Source organism: Falco naumanni, chromosome 2, assembly GCF_017639655.2.
Source record: "Falco naumanni isolate bFalNau1 chromosome 2, bFalNau1.pat, whole genome shotgun sequence".
Lineage (NCBI taxonomy): Eukaryota > Metazoa > Chordata > Aves > Falconiformes > Falconidae > Falco > Falco naumanni.
Window position 1 is genome coordinate 87,023,214 of NC_054055.1, and position 18,031 is coordinate 87,041,244.

General features: G+C 34.5%; 1 protein-coding gene across 14 annotated transcripts in view; it reads left to right on the plus strand.

Moving 5' to 3' along the window:
* The window catches only part of DMD (dystrophin), a 1,096,913-nt gene that overhangs the window by 908,176 nt on the left and 170,706 nt on the right, over window positions 1–18,031 (plus strand). For all 14 annotated transcript variants that reach the window (XM_040582467.1, XM_040582466.1, XM_040582468.1 and 11 more), the window contains 2 exons: window positions 431–551; window positions 1,211–1,479. In XM_040582467.1, coding sequence (XP_040438401.1) covers window positions 431–551; window positions 1,211–1,479 — 390 coding nt within the window. The remainder of the gene's footprint in view (window positions 1–430; window positions 552–1,210; window positions 1,480–18,031) is intronic.

Below are 18,031 nucleotides of genomic sequence, written 5' to 3' on the forward strand. Positions count from 1 at the left end.
GCCGTTGCAAAGTGATAGCTGTAAGACATATTGGATTTCCCTTCTCATTCCAGTAATTCTTGCTTTCAAGAGCCATCAGCCATGCTGGTCTGGTCCACTACAGAGCCAGGGGAAACCTTACCCCTTGCAGCTCAGTTCTGGAGTTGACCCTGATGTTAAACAAAAGGGATCCCTCTCACAGTGAAAATTTGATCAGCAACCTTGTGTACTTTGCAGCATGCTGGCAGAATGTTTGCTCCTTTGAATACAATGTGATTTCAAGTTAAGCAAAAGCTGATTATCTCTTTTACATATTTTTTTTTTGTAACTACTTGTAATACACACATGGAAGCTGTGGTTGGAAATCTTGTTCTTAAATTGCTGAAAACAAGGGCTAGCACTCAGTATTTCTTCATATATCCACTTACGATAATTTTGTTTCATCTCTCAGACTTTCAAGAGGGACCTGAAAACAAAAGAACCTACTATCAGGACTGCGCTTGAGACTGTGCGGATCTTCTTAGCAGAACAGCCTGTGGAGGGACTGGAGAAGCTCTACCCAGAATCAAGAGGTAACTGAAGAAAGAGCAGAATAATGAAACATTGCTGGAAAGATCAGTGATGATCAGTGATGGTTAAATAAATTCTGCCAGCCACTGTGAAAGTGTTCCTTTTACACTCCAAGTTGAATGTCAGTATTCAGAAACTAAGCTAAAAATATAATGAAAGAAACCCTTGGTGATCCTTCTGAACACTATGGCACTAAATAGACATGCATATTTATAGGAAGACTTTGAAACTGGCTTTAACTATAGCTGTAGGCCCATTTGAGGTCTGAAGGATGCAATTTAGTTTAAAATTCAACTTGTAATCTCAGTACTACAGAAGCTCCCAAACCCACTCAAATTCAGCAAAAGATTCACAGTGATTAATATTTATGTATGTGCAGAAATATTTTGCTGAATCAAGACACAGCTGATAAACTTTCAGCTACACCCTGCATGTTTAAAAATGCCTTTATGTGCCTAAACACATACTGTGGTTATCTGTATGGTGGCAAGATTTAAATTTGTTAAGAAATTTTCAAATGAAAATACATTAATAAAATAAATTTCATGGGTGCCTTTAGTTATGAATAGTTTCTCACTGAGCTCTGAACTTAACCAGATGGCAATTATTTTTTTTCAAAGACAAGTATATGTCTTAAAAGCCTCTTGACTTTCACATTTAGAACTGTCACCTGAGGAAAGGGCACACAATGTCACTAAACTTCTCCAAAGGCAAGCGGATGAGGTCAGAACTGAGTGGGATAAGCTGAATCTACAGTCTGCTGATTGGCAAAAGAAAATAGATGATGCCCTTGAAAGACTGCAGGGCCTTCAAGAGGCGATGGATGAACTGGACCTGAAACTACGCCAGGCTGAAGTGTTCAAGGGATCTTGGCAGCCAGTGGGGGATCTGCTAATTGACTCTTTGCAGGATCACTTAGAAAAAGTCAAGGTATGTGTCAGTATTTCAGTATTTCTGAGTATGAAGTAATTGGCTTGTTCATTGTATGAATTCCCAAATCAGGAATTATCTTTCAAATGAGAAATTGATCACTTTGTATCATAGTCATTGATATTTTATTTAAAAAAAAAAAGAAAAAAAAAAAAAGAAAGTACATGTAAAGAGTTTTATAATTTGTGCAATTAAAATGGAATTAAATCAACATTGAGAATGTATATCGCTAACATGGGTAAAAGCACTACAGGAATGTGTAAATATCCTCAACACACTCACTGTTAACTGAGGAGATACACAGTTAACAGTAAAGAAAGCAAAAAAGAATAGATAGGAGAATATATGATAAAAGTATATAAAAATAATTCTGTTCTTTATTATATTTTTATAAATACAATGAGTACATATTTGTGCCTATACATGTAGAGTATAATTTAAATAATTTAAGATATATTGTTTTGTTGTTTTGCCATGATGGTGGTATCTGCTATCTGTCTTATTTGATAACTGGGCCTCATAATGTAAGATAGTTCAAAAAAAAAAAAAAAACTGGAAAAACTGTCATTATTTTTTTTTAGCAATGCTTATCTGCTTTCAACAGTTGTTTCATAAAATCTTGGCTTATTGAGAAACTCACGAGGACTTGTCCTCTTTCAGCATGACTGCCATGGACAGACTTTATAAATAATACAGGATTCCTTCAGCTAGAGCACAATAGAGACAGTTGCCATTTTGATAAGAACAAAGTGCCTCTGTTCCATTCACATAAATGAGATTCATCACTCATTTTGAAAGAGACCTGAGCTGACTGTTATTTTCCTTAGTAGAACATTAGGATCTAAGAAACAGAAAATAGAATGACTAATGGCAAGAGAAAATGCCTTTTAAAAATCAAATGTAGTTTATGAAAAAAAAAAAAGTCCACAAGTTTTAATCACCCAGAAAGTTTAATGAGTGTCCTGTACAAATATTATACAAGACAAATGAAATACTTGGTGGCTGATGAACAGAGCTGCAAAAATTTGTTTATCTTCATTTAAGTTCATAAATGAACAGAAGACACCTATTTATAAGTTCTCAAAAAGTGCCTTCTATTGTAACTATGGGGTTTTTTTATGATTTTGAAGAAGATATTCTGAACAAAAAGTCTGAATCTCTATTACTGGAAAACAAAACAAGTCATTTAATTCTAAAGCTGTGACCATAACTGTTGACTCCATAATTATAGTGTTGAATCCTGTTATGGTTTAAAAAATAAAATAAAATAAAAAATCCGTCCCCGAGGACATAATGAAATTCTAATAACAGCCATGACAAAACAGAAATCTTAACACTTATGAAAAACCAGGGGTACTATCAATCGATGAATTTCTGTTTATTCCTTCTGTAGTCTTCATATTAGGGTCAGGCAGAAACCAAGACTGTTTCAAGATTTAAAATCAGATGCTACCACCTACCCAGTGATTTTTATCCTATTTCCACCACATTTACTTAAAATATTTATTAATATAGGCTTTCATAAGGCTACACCATAAGATTATCAGCTAAATGGTAAACAACAAAAAAACATACAGAATATATTCATATCCTTATAAGCTATAACTTTTCATTATATATATGTCAACTGTAGTTTGCTAGATGTACACACATGGCTATTGTGCTTTCAGTACCTTCTAAGTGATCATAATTACCTTAGGTAATACAAGAACACAACAGGCCAAAAGCTGAATACTATTAACTGTGTGAGTAGTACAATAATTGCCCCAAAATATGCTGTCTGGAAAGTGTGCATTGCTCTAATGAGATGTAATTCCAACATAGATACTAAAGTCAAATGCATGTACTAATCAGACAATATAAGAATGCTTGTGAAATTAGTAACTACCAAGAAAGCTACAACTGTGTCTGCAATTTGAAGGCCTATATAAAACGGTGGTTTAGGTTTTGTAGTTTTTACCTCGGTTATTCATATTTATGACATTCATATTTTTTCTTAGAGTGAAATCTATTTTAGAAAAGTAAATCAAGACCAAAAAATTATGCAACCCTAAAACAGACTATTTAAATCTTTTAAAAGTTTTCAAGTTTGCATTTGTTACATGTGAACTGGCTAGACTATAGAAACTATATAGTATATAGACTATAGAAACTTTGATCTTGATCCTTTATACCTGTAGCATGCCTACCTAAAGTATACAAATATTTAAAATATACTCACAGCCCTAGCCTTAATAGCTGGGTTTAATTTATTCAAAACCTAAACCAGAGGGTTTAATGTAAATATATTACCAGTGACAGGAGCAGTAAGACATGATTTAGGCCTGGTTTTATGTTGAACATATTTGTTCTATAGTAAGTTCATTTTTTATTTACTCCCTGTCTTGATAATTTTAGATATAACCATTACTAATATTTCAGTAATAATGATCAACTTTGTCAGTTTATCTCTTCCCTCTCCCCGAATTCTTTTTTAATTAAACCCAAACAATTGGGAAGCTATTTTTTTTTCTGCTTCGTTTGAAAAGATGGAAGAGAAAGATTATATTTTGGCTACTTTTCTACAAGAATTTTAAGCAAATCTAGGCCTATCTACAAAATGTAACACATTTATTTTGTTCATAAGACCTTAACAACAAGATAAACCAAAGTATAGATAACAGTATTATATTCATAGTTGCTGTCCTGGTTTCAGCCACCTGGTTTCAACCACAACATTTGCTTGTAAAGAAAATTGTTGCTTTGAGAGGAACTTTGTTACTAAAAGACTTGCTAGTCTAATGCCCCAAAGTCTTGATAAGAGTAAGAAAGCTATTATGGGAACATTTACAAAAAAGTATGTAGAATTGACTCAAAGCATTAGCCAGGTGAGCAGCAGTGCCTGCTTTGAGTGCTCCACAGAAATTAAGAATATCATTCCTAGTCTAAAGTGGAGGTCCAATGATGGGAAGACTAAATGGGCAAGAGAGATTTCTGGTAGAGGGACAGGTGGAGGGAACGAGAAGCAAACTCCAACCTGCTCAGTGCTGAATTGATTCCTCCTGCATCCTGGTTACCTTTTCCAGTCTACAAGACCAGTCCTTAGCTCCAAAACTGCAGTAATCCCCCAAAGTGCTGTATGCATATGAGAATGGAAAATGAGTTAAAAGCTGTTGTGAATTCCTGATGCATAATTTCAAAATGTACCTTATAATCAAGATTGGGAGAATCACTCAGACATTTGACTCAGCTCTGCAGAAATTAGATGCCTTTGATGTCTGTTATTTGGCCTGTATAAGCTGGTTTAACACATGCCTGATTACTACCGTTTTCTTCTTGCTCCTCTTAGTAATTAATTCACCTAAAGGTTAAATACTTTTCCTTTGAAAATGGTTCAATTAAAAAGTAAATTTGCTGAAGAAGACACATGTTATATAGCCTTCAGTTAAAAGTTATCAGTAAACTATAAGTTTTTTATCTTTATAAACTGTATTATCAACCAAACATTGATATATTATACATTTCTCATCCTTGGTCTGGTTTTAGTGATGTGTGTCATAATGACTAATGATATTACAGTGTGAGGGAGAATACCTATTTCTCTACATACATCTAAGCACCCCAAGCATTTTCTGAGCAAATCTTTGAAATATTGGTCACATATGATTGCATTTCTTGCAAATCCTCCTATTCAGGATCACAGTAGCCTTCCCAAACACAAGCTGATTAATAACTTCCAAGGGAATAAGTTTACCCAGTGCCATTTGTCACTGTTTTCTTTAGTTATAGTTGCTGGAACTCTTAAGGTCATGGTGTAGTGCTGAACTACAAAAAATAACAGATCTTTGATAAGTATTAATGGATTATTATTATTACAGATCCTTGATCTGTATTGATGTACCAATTGGTATTTGTCTCTGATTCTAAGGACAAGTGATAGTTTCACACGACTACCCCAAAGAACGCAACCTAGACTACAGATGACCTATAATCAAAATCTCCTTCAGACTTCTCTGCTGTCCTATGTTATTCTCATTTTTTTCTTCTCTCATATGAGTGATCTTATCTTCAGGCTGTAATATAACTTACTTTAATACAACAACTTCTTTCTCTCTTTCTTCCAAGTGTACCTTTCTGACCATTAAAATCCAAACCATCACTTACTTAATCATCTTAAATTCAGTTCAGGCCCAAAAGAATGTATAAAATGTCCCCCAATGGCCATTGGCTGATCATTATGATTGTAGTTCAGATCATAGTTTAGACATGGCCTGGGATTTCTACTTCTGTCTGTAAATTCAACAGATGCTTTCTTCTTTTAATCATTAGCAAAATTTTCTCTTTTTCATCAGAATGCCTAGAACACTTAGGATCATGAGATCACCACTCAGTTGTTATATTAAGCTTTTCCTGGTATGCAAGTGATACGCAGTCATACCTGCCTCATCCATTCAGTATCTTATTCAAAGGCCCATTCCAGGAATTAGCAGCATCTTGCTTCTCTTTCTTCCCAAAAGACTCTCTTTTGCTCCATACCAACCAAGACCTCGGTAATGGTTATGCTGCTAGCGGGCAGCAATCATTACATGTCATGCTGATACCTTGTCAACGTTTTGTTATCTGTCTGTGGACATCTGCAGAGAAATACTAATAGGAATCAGTACCCTTAAGAAGTTTTAGACTGTGATACTCTTGCATTCTGAAACATTCTTTTTTAAATTAGAGGCCACCTTTTTAGGATGTTGTGCATAGAATTTTGTGACTGAGAAGGCAGTTTTAATGGTTTGGTTTATTGGTTACTAAAGGTAGTTCAGCTACTCCCACATACTTATGAGAGCACAATGCAAAGCACTTTCTTATGCCAGTGATACTCTACCACCTCACCAGTGGCATGTAACTGCTTCGGTTTTCTGCCATACACAACACTATAAGTGAACACCAGGTCCCCTAGACTCTGTGGGGGATAGAAATCCTTTCTGTTATTTTATTTTAAACTGCTGTAAAACAAACAAAGAAATTATAATCAAGAACAGGCAATAGTGGTTTCTTTAAAATAGAAGCATGTATCTCAAGAACATCTGCCAAATAAAAGCTGAATTGCATAGCCCTATTTTCAATTAACTACATCCTGTTATACAATGATTTGTTCTTCATTGTCATGTAAAGAGGGCACCTTGGCTCAGTACGATGACTATTAATTTTAACAAGCAGAAAAGAATTCAGTGACATGAGTCTTCTATTTTCCTATGAGTAGTTTTCACAGAAGTCTTGCTTCTTAAGAACTGGTTGTTGTTCTTGCAGATTCACTTTTACAGTTATCAATAAAGCAGTTACATGGGAAGACTATGAACTTTGCATATAGATTATGGATTTTAATGTACTGAATGTAACAAGTGTATTCACAAAGGCTGTAAGTATCCTTTTAAATTCTTTTGTCACAGCCTATTTAAGTTTTAATACAATTTCTATTTTCTATAGAATTGTGAAAGAAAAGGCAAAGAGTGATTCATGCAAGTACTACATAAGTAACCCTTTTTTTCTGAGATGTCAAGCCTGAATTATATGATGTTTATTTCAGACTTTCTTCAGTATAATTGACAGTTGTAGCCAATTGTATGTCACTCACAAATAAATGTTCACTGGAAAGTGTCAATCGGAAACTTCTAATTTGTAAACTGAGCAGAGTTTGCAGTTATGCATAGGTCAGAAATTTGCTCATCATCTACTCCAAAATGCCTTTACATGTGCACTCGACCCTTTTGTCCCTAGTCATCTCTTGTCTAAATGAGATAAAATGTAAGATAACCCCTTAAGATAATTAGTTAAATTCCAATTTTGTTCATATGTGGCCATAGAGAGAAAATATATAGATTTGGCAAGGTTAAAATACCATATTATTACAAACACTCTAACACTAAAACAGCATCCTCAATTACAAGACAATGAATGAGCATAGGCAGTTAATTTAAAGAAAAATAAAAAGCCTTATATATTCTTCTGTACTTCATTTTGGGTACTGTTCAGCTACTGCTGTGCTGAAAAGAGATGTTTCAGAAAAGTGGACTCTTACAGTGCTATTATGAGGGAACTGTGCTGACAGCTGCCTGCAGTGGAGATTCTGAAAGCAAAGCGAGTTGTTGAATTTCTAATATGTGTTCTCGTTCATAGAAAAAAAAATCTTCCAGAATTATTTGAAATGCTTAGGAAATTGATGATTTTCTATCCTTCCTGAAGAAAGAATGATTTTTGTAAACTGGTAGGGATCACATATAGGAAAATTAGTGAATGACATCTAGTAACAAGACAATAGTCCACATTCATTCCCTCCTAGCAATGGAGATGTAAACTTGGCATAAAGAGAGCAGTTTTAAATAGGTCTGCAGAAACTATGAAAGAAATAATTACCTGGACGATGTATTGAATAATCAGAATTTCCAACCAACTAGATATCAATAGCAGTACTAGATCCATGTTAAAGCAAATTGTAAGTGGCCCTAAATACAACATTGTTTCAACAGTTTCAGTACTCATGGACTAGAATGTATTTTGACAATTTACAAGCATTACTCCCTACTATAGCTATACTCTCTATTATTCTTAGATTTAAAACCACCAAAACCACTAAAGAATTCCATTTTTAGAATTTTAGAATAGGAACTAAGATTTTATTAAGTATTTTTCAATTGCTTGTACAATTAAAAATGACAGCATCTATTGGTTGAAGCTGAATAGGAAACTATTTGCCTGCAGAGTAGAAATGGAAGTATTAATGTTTTCTTCAGAACACAAATGAAGTAATTAGTTACAAATGCTTCTCAAGTTTACCATTTCATACACATCTTTCTGTGATAGAATCATGCAATAATTACTTATGATGTCTCCTTAGACTACTTGGAAATGCATATACATTTTTTCATTTTAATTTGAAGCCAACTGTCACCACCAAAGTCTATAATCAATCTGAATTAAATTGTCATATTTTCTTTAGTTAAGTCTCTTAATAGATTCTGTGCTGGACTCCGTGATTTTAAAAAACTAATTCATACAGAATAGCATTTACTCCTAATCCATTTTGCCAGCTTTCCACACCCAAATTTTCCCTGAGAAAATTAGAGAGGAACTCTGTAAACAACTTTTGCATGTGTGAAATATTTGTATACCAGTTTGTTCTAATTAAGATACTATAAAAGGAAAAGAAAATCTAATGGCATTCTAAAGGATTTAAAGGTTTTAAATATAAATACAGTCAATAGAAATAGAATTTACAAAATGGCAAAAACTCTTCAGCATCTGTTTTACTGCTAATATAAAATAAAACATCATGAGTATGTCAGAACATAATAGACTTTAAAATAAATCAAAATCGTATTTAAATTCACTGGAACACTTTGTCATCCTACAGGTATCCTTATTATAAATAATATTTTTGTTAAATTACAACTTTGTGGAGTTTTCTATGATGAAAGCAATAGCTGAGGTTTGTTGAATTTGTTAACAAGTCAACTTTCAGGATGTTGTAAAATATCTAAGACACTTGAGCTAACCACATAACCTAATTGGACGTACAGCCTGTTGTATTGACTTTAGCATTTTTAAAATGTAGTTTTATACAACAAAGAATTTAGTAGAGTTGTTTTGTTGTCACTATTGGAGGCAAGTTTAATTTTCTAAGGTTTGTTTTAAATATGAAACAGAGTTAAAAACCATGGAGTGCTTCATCATGTAGTTGTACCAGCTGAAGTTAGTTCTGCTATGCTTCTTAGCTTGTAGGAGATGAAAGTTACTCATTTGTGTCCTGTGGTCTCTTAATCTCAATCTAACAGTTTATTAAACAAATTTTTTTCTCATATGAAAAAAAAAATATTCACAAGTGGTTATTTAATATGTAATAGTCATGTAATTGCAACTGCTACAAATTAAATCTAAAAATCTCATCTACTTTATGTTGCTGTGTAATCAGTCGCATGAGACTGGAGTGTTTGTTATGGCAACAGCCCATATCTAACTCATTTTAAATACCTGAAGCAAACCATCACTCCTTCTGCTGACTCCTTTTGCAATAAGCTATACATTTCTGATTTTATATTTAGATGCTACATTTTAATTACAGTGAATGCCTTATGGAGACTAGATTACATATGGTTTTTTTCTATACAAAGCTACCTATTTTAAGGGAGAGTACCAAACCTTTTTCACATAGGAATAATAAGAAAATGATGAGCAGGCAAAGAAGCAAAATCTTAGAGTAGTCTTTTAAAAATTAAGACTGCTCTTGGGCATACTACTTATTGGGAAGCAGTAGCATATCTGAGATACAGAAACATTAATGTTGCTCTGCTAACAAAGAACAAACAAAAAAATGAGTATTCTTCAACTATTTTGGAAATCAAAAAAAACTAGTGTGAGAAACAGCTACTTGTAGACCATCTTGAAAAAGAACCAGCACCTAGGAAGGAACTGCACCAGATTTCACCTGATTTACACCAGATTTTTTTAAATTGTATTAATACAATTATTAATAGAACAGTTTAATTATTTTGTCTTTGATTAAGGTCTTTGGATGTAACTAATACGCTTAACCTTTCCCTGACAGTAAGTGCAGAATAATTCCTGAACTCTAAAGAAGAACAAAAGATGACCTGTAAAAAGTGGAAAGCTTTTCTACCTCCAACCCACCTTCATAGATCATGCTGTTATTAGATCAACAGATTTCATTCAGAGGCAAATTTTTCCTTGTATGAACTCACCCTGCTGATTTCAGTGGGAGCTCAACATGCATATCTGCAGGCAGAATTTGACTTTTTAAGTATTGGTAATCTCTGATCTTGGTTCCTGATAGCCTGCCGAGAGAACTGACTAATACATGTATAAAGACTTGTCTGTCATTTCATGCCTCTGAAGTTCAGAATTTAGGTCAGACCAGAACATTTTTAAGAGATTGCTCTTTATCAGTTCATCAGAAATAAGAAAGGGGCTTCAGCTTTTTGAAGGAGAATTAAACATTAATGTTTAGGTTCCTAAATGGCATGGTTATTGCAGGGACTCTATCATTTAATGTAGGTTTTTGTTTTGTTTTAAATTTGCCATATAAACACAGCACATATAGAAATTATTTTGATGACCAAGTATTAACATACCTGGACATGACATTAAATGAAAGATGCTCTTGAACTGTTGTGATTCTGTTCAAAATTTTTCTTTCTCTGATAACCTCAAAATGTAAATATTTGTCCAAGAAAAAAAACAACTAAACAAACAAACCAAAAAAACCCCAACAATGCAAGTAACATGTTTCATTTTACTATGGAACCATTTTTTTCAGGCTTTTCTAAGGGAGTGTGAGCTCAGGAGGGTAGGTGGCTAAAGGGAGAAAAAGTATAACACTTCTAACAGAAATATGATCTGCTATATATAGTCTACTATTGAAACAACACTACGTAATCAAAAGAACGTACAAAAAGTGAATATATAACGAGAAACATGTATGTTCAGTGAGACGTGAGAGGAGGGAAAAGACAAAAGGAGCACTAGAAATGAATTTTAATGTTGTCTGCATTCTGTGAGGAGGGAGTTCTTTCCCTGATGATAAATCTGCCAGTACTATGTTTTTAATGAAATCTTTTCTTAAAACATTGACTCTTGTATTCCTGGGAATGTATTTTGGTGTTCTATAATAATAATGTTACTATGACATGGGCAAATCAATGAGCAAAATAAAATTAATTTATCAAGTTCATATGCTGGTACACAGTAATTATTTAGGGACTGCTTGAAGTAGGGAGTGCAATGAATGTTAGATTGCCTAGGATGTCTATCAGTGACCCACTGCGCTACACTTTTCTCATTTTAATCTTTATATATTTAAAGCCTAATGGAGTTTTATTTAATTTTTTTCTCCAAGGTTAACCCATAATAAGACCTTATAACTGCTACTTAGCACTTTTATAGTGCTTCTTGTGTTCCAGATGTTATAAGTTAATCTTCTCAGCTTCTTTCTGAGACTGCAATAGAAGTAGTATTATCCCCAATTTACAAATAGGGCAATTGAATCAGTAAAACTAATTTTTCCAGGCAGCAGTGCCACTCAAATTATTTTTATTCTCTTTACCTTTTACCTGCAAATTGTTCTATTTCAGTTGGGTTCGATTATCCAGAGGATTAAGAATGACAGTTTTCATTGGTTTCAGCAGGAGCTACAGCTACTCATCTCCCAAAGCCGTAGCCTGCTCTCCTTCAAGCGGTGGCAAGGCAGCCTGCCATCCAGGCACCTTCAGCCTCAGTTGGAAAGGTGGGCGCTGCTCCTGATGCGGTTTTCCAGCCTGTGCCTGGTGCTGCTGTAAAAACACTATGCCTCTTTCATTTTTTAAGTTTTATTTAACTGTGTCCTTTTCAACATTTTATTTTAGTATTCTTTCTTTGTAAATTAGCTTAAAAAGTAGATTGTTCTTGCTTCTGTTCTACTAAAATCTTCTGTTAAAACTGGATTCCCTTATCTGGCATTGTTCAAGGATGGTCTTATCAGACTTTAGAAGTTTAGGAATTTTGGCCTCAAGATTTTGACTTGGGGTTTCACCCATGCCCACTCCTCACAGGAGTGGTGAAAAAGGTGAAGATGGGAGTTACAATATTAATTCCAGAACTGAAAAACTTGGCTTTCAGCAAAACAGTTGAACAGTCCATCTGACCTGCATTCTTCTGTAAGTTAGAGACTGGATGGACTGCAATGACTCCTTTTGGTCTTAAGCTCTATGAAAAACTTTGTTGCCCTTGCTAGAGCTAGTAATTATCAACTTTATGAGGCTAAATATTATGAAATGTTTACATGGTTAATTTAAAGACATGTTAGCATCTTGTAAGCAAACATGATCTTTCATGTTGGAGAGAGGAGAAAATAAATATTTAAAATTAAAATAAAGTTCTGTATATGATTTTTGTTAGAAAAGACAGGAGGAGTTCCTGGGGCTTCTTGTCTGAATAGTTTTAATGTTGGTTGAGTGTCAGAATACAATCTGTGCCTTACTAGTGTCTAAGTTAAGCTTTTGTATGGCCATGTAAAGAATCCATACTTTCCTCCTGAGATACAGGGTCTGCCTGCTGATGTCTGGAAGCCTTGAGGTGTTTCGTAGTATCATGATACCGCTGTTGCAATCTTTCTGGCTTAAACTGCTTCCTTTTTTTTTTTTTTTTTTTTTTTTTGTCAGTGAAATACTACATTTGCTTTTAAAATACCATGCTACTTTACAACACAACAGTGGTTTACTTTGTAGTAACTGTTTTCTGAGGGCAAGGTGAACTCCTGTGAGTTTCTATTACCTGAAAGAGCATTTGGTAAGGAACACAGGTTGTTCAGCCTTTTATGTTCAAATATATCTAATATACTTTTTTCACAAGTTAACTAATAGGGATAGATAATGTGTTATTAATGGTTTAAAAACAGGTTTGGCTAAGGCTCCCCAACCTAAGCATATATATCTTTTCAAAGCTTTTAGCTTAAATAATGCTGAATAAAACCACACTAAAGGATAAAGTTTCTTTGTAAAAATTCCTTTATTTTCTGTGTCCTTCATGCAGCACGTGTCAGACTTTCAGATTACACTTTTAAATGCTTCAGGTTGCTTACAATTCCTAGGCACTTCATGTCTTGATTGCCAGATTGACCTCTTGGTTGCAAACTAACTGACTTTATGTGGAAAAAGTGGTGCAGAACTCTTTATGAACACTTTATCAGTAATGGGCTTTGCCATGTCATGGTTATACTTGTTCTAGTAGAGTGAATTACAAGCTAAATTTGCTCATTTACTTTTCGCCCCTCCATGGAAGAGGACACATTTTCAGAATAACTGATAAGGCAGTAGCATAGGTTGTATCTGTTCAGGGATCATAAAACTGTGTATCAGCTGTTGATTTAAAAAATATATCAAGAACTCATAGCAAGAAAGTGATATGTGTTTCAGGATATGTGCGTCTATTTATTAGTGTGCTGTTTATTAAATTAGAAATCCTAATAAATATTTTACTAGATTTAATGTTGCTACAAATCATATTTTTCCTCTGCTGGTTCAGAAAAGAAAAAATTCTACCTGGAATTAGACCATTTTTCATTTGTTCTATTCAAATTTTAATATCATTATTCTTAAGAAAAAAAATGAGTTAGTCTTCTGAATTTGTAGGAAATAATCTTTGATAAATGTAATATTTTATCAGATTCAGAAATGCAGAATTAAGAAAGGGATAAGACTTAAAGGGTATTTGATTTTCTTTCTCCCCTGATGTCTTCTATTTGGTCTATTTTTATCCCAGAAGAGGATTTATATTCTACTCTTGTGCATTCTTGCTTGGTCATTTCTGAGCTTATAAAAATATATAGGATGGAAAATCAAATCAGCTAAAATCCATTTTGTTTCAACACTGCCTGTCCCCAGGAGCACTAAAATCAAATAAAAATACAGTGTGAGTTTAAAAGGAAGCTAAGTGTAGCATATTGAGCTAGCAGCTGACAATCCCAAGTTTCAATGAAATTTGAATCAGAATACACTAAACCCGTCAGAGAAGAAATGGACTCATTTTGAATGAAGAAGATGGAGATGGTGATACTCTCCTGGATAGAATATGTCAGTCTGTTCCATCTTGTACAGTTTTAAATATAAAACCCTGAAGATGCACTCTGGCCCATGAATCCTTCTCCACTTGGACACTAAGGGAGCTGAGGTAGAGAAATGTCAGCGCTGGGAACCTGCTGAGCCCAGATGTAGGATGGAGGCTCACCTTACTCTGCAAGTGGATCCTGCTTTGATTTAGCTGCAGCTACTGCTGGTATAAAAAAAAACCCACAACACAAATCATTTTGACACAGGAGGGCTTTTCTCCCCAAACCATGTCATATTTTCATCATCCTACCAAGTATCCTTTTCTGTCTCTTTCACTGGTTATCAGAATTGAGGTTTAACATAGAGCTGTGCTAATGGGAGACTCTTCTATATGAAGGAATTCTTCAAGGAGATGCCAGGGTGGCATGAGGCCACCACTCTGTCTATAACGCCACTGACAGACCAGGGAAAGAGACTTTCTTTGTAGGCACAGTGGGCCATTTCTTGAAACCTGCTTCATATTGAGCATCAGAAGCATCCATGGTGGAACGTATAAGGGGATGGACTTTTTCTGCTCATAATTCCAGACATAAATTTTTATTTGAGTTTTTTTCCCTTCTTTTTAAAAGGATAATGAAGAATGTTTTAAATTCCTTGGGATAAGGCTTGTAAAAAATGCACTTTAATGAAAGAGGATACTACCTACCGAAGTCTTGTATTTACTATCTCTGGGAGAAACTAGCCTTGGGGTCAATTTTGATTTCCCATGTTGTGCTCAAAGCAAACCTACATAGTGTTCAAATCAAAGTCTGATGTTGCTATAATTGCTCGTCCTGAATATCTGAGAAGCTGAGATTTCACCAAACATCTTACACAGGCATCTGTGCCTGTTTCATCCATAATCAAAAAGACAGAGATTAATTTCCAGAAGCTAGTATTCAACGTTTAAGGTATGTGGTGCTTTGGTGAAATGAACTTTGTCTCCTGTAGCTTCTCCTTCTAACAAGAGAAGGGTTTTACTGTATATGTACTGCTGAGATTCACAGTCCCTCCTTTCATGAGTATGGGAAATGTCAGCGAGTCTTAATCTTTACTAAAGTGTTCGAGATGAGGGCAATGTAGTTGGAAAGCAATATTACCCTGTAGTTGTAGTGTAATTGTTTATACTTGGTCTCACAGAGATTTTTCTGAACTCATAAACATAAGTCCAACTGTTATTAAGGCTACATGAAGAATAAAAGTAACACAAAAAAATTATCTGCTTCCAAGCTATTTTTCACTGCAGAAATATTTCAGATAAAGAGGAGCCAGTAGGAATAGTGACTGCATTTTAAATCATAATTGAAAAGCTCAATTACTTGTTTAAACTTTGGGATTGAAGAATTGTGTAACAATTGCAAACAAGTAATCATTAGATGGTATTGGTTTGGTTTATACAATTTTTAAGACAAGTACAGTTAAACTTGGTCTCAGTACTACTGAGGTGTAAATAAGACTATACGACTTCATATGCATATGCTATTATTTTCCTTTTATCAATGTGGTGAATGCTAAGCAATGATGATTTCTTGCTCTGAATACAGCTGTATAATGGCTGTTTGTTCTGACAAGGTACTGAGGCTGTCTCTTTGGGACTACATCTAAATACATATGGTAGGTGTTGGTATCAGCAGGAATAAACACAGTAAGAGTAAAAAGCAATTTTATTGACCCATTGACATTTTAGAGTAGCAAACAATAAATAAAAGCAAGCCTATATTTTAATTTTTCTCTGCATAAAGAACAAGTACTGTTCTGAGAATACAATTACTCTTCAGGGTGTATTTTCCAAGTGGCATAGTGGGGTTTAGTCACACTATTCTATTGACTCCAGTGGACCAGTAGTTACAGGCACTTGGTTTGATTTTGGTTAGATTCCTGAATTCTGTGTCTGACTTGATAGTGAGCTGTTGCACATGTGATTGAGAGAGAGAGAGATTAAAAAATGGAAAATATACATTGCAGAGTCAATGTTCCTTCCTCAATTTTGGGATGGAACCTCCCTGAAGCTAGCAAAGTGTATATTCTCTCTATTGTTATTGAAATAAGCTTTTTTAGTACTTATTTACTTTTCCACTCAAACGATTCATGGATTTCCTTTCAGATTTTGTGTAATTGATTTACGGATTCTAAAAAAAAACCCAACTGCCTTTCCATGGAATTGTTAAAAGCCATCTCTCTTTGGTGAATCTTAAAATATAAAGACCTAGACTTTTTTATTTTATCTCTCTTCTGAAGACTGGGCAGCCTTCGAAAGAGAAAGTCAGTGGTCTTCTATGTGTTAGGGATCACTAAATAAAAGGAAGAAAGGAAAAAACCCACAAGTATGGCATGTGAAATGTGGAAGGAAGCGCATCTTAAAAAACCGTAATCATACTTGAACAAATCCCCAAATTTTCATTAATAGAGTTAGTATTCTGGAAAGACTTAGCTAATACTGCCTTGGAACAAAACAAAAGCACAAGCAAATTTAATGGAAAATATGCAGAAAAGGACAGGCAAATAATCTGAGGGGCCTTAGCCTGCATATAAAATATGTAAAAAACCAATCTGCAGTTACAGACATTAGCCTAAAATCCTTTTGGATATGAACTTCCAGCTCTAAATAAAAAATTTGTAACGTTAGGAAACACTAAGAGGATAACTGGTAAGGAAGAGATTTGGCTGATGTACTGAGCAGTGCAAGTTCAAAACATAGCTATCATAATAGGGATCATTACAAACTAAAGGTCAGCATCTCTGCAGGGACAAAAAAAAAAAAAAAAAAATCCACCACAGCAACGTGCAGCTTTCAGAAAGGAAGCTATAAACAAATGAGAAAGTCTGCTGAAAAGGAACTGAAAGGACAAAGTATGTGAAAACAGCATGGAGACATTGCACTGGAAACTGAAAGCAAATCTGTGCCATCAAAATAGACTGTTAGAAGACCTAGAAAGGCAGGATGGCTAAAGAAAAGAATAAAGCAAACTATCTGAAGCAAAAATACATAGAACAAATTGTCATGATTAAGAGTGCTAAATCATCAGAACCAGGTGACTATTTGGTCAGGTGTTCCAATGGAAGTATAAAACAGCTGTAAATGTTAATAGTATTTTCTTGTTCTAAATTAGTTTTTTATGAGGACTGAAAGAAGGCAAATGTGATGGTTTTTAAATAGTGCATCTAGTCAGGCCTATGAAGCTACAGACCAGAAAATCCGGGGAAGAATATACTGTAGAAGAAAAATGACATAACTTTTTTAAAAGTAAGTGTGCTTTACAAGTGTTCTTTACATCTCCTAGTGTGCCTTGAAGGAAATATGAGCATATTGATAGAGGGTATAGGCCATTTGGCATTCCACAAGGATTTTAAGACAGACTTCCAGCAAAGAAACTCAGTTCCTTTGGGATAATAGAGAGGGTCTTCACGTGCATAAATAAGCGATTATCTGGTTATGTCCTGTAAAAGGTGGAAAACAAAAGGCAGAGGTCAGTTTTCCCAATAAGGGAGGTGATTGTGCTCCAGAAGGCCTACTCTGTCTAGCATGTACATAAATGAGCTGGGAATGAAAATTAATAATGCAGTGGCACAATTTGTTGATGATACAAACCTATTCGAAGTACTTAAGATGAATACAGATTGCGAACAGCTACGGAAAAACCTCACAGTATTAACTAGCAGCAAAGTGATGGCAGATGAAATTGAGTGCTAATAAATCTCAGTTAAAGTACATGGATAAAGCTATCCCAACTTTCGTGCACAGTAATAAGCACCTTTAGGCCTTCAAATCATAACAGACAGTCCTCTGAAAACATCACAATACTCAAGACTGTTCAGAAAGACGAATGAAACACTAGGAATTACTAATAAGCAGAAAATGCCATGATACCATGGTGTAAGTCCCTGATGAACCCATATTGTATATATTGCAGGCAGTGTTTTGTGTCCCAAATCTAAAAAGGGTTATA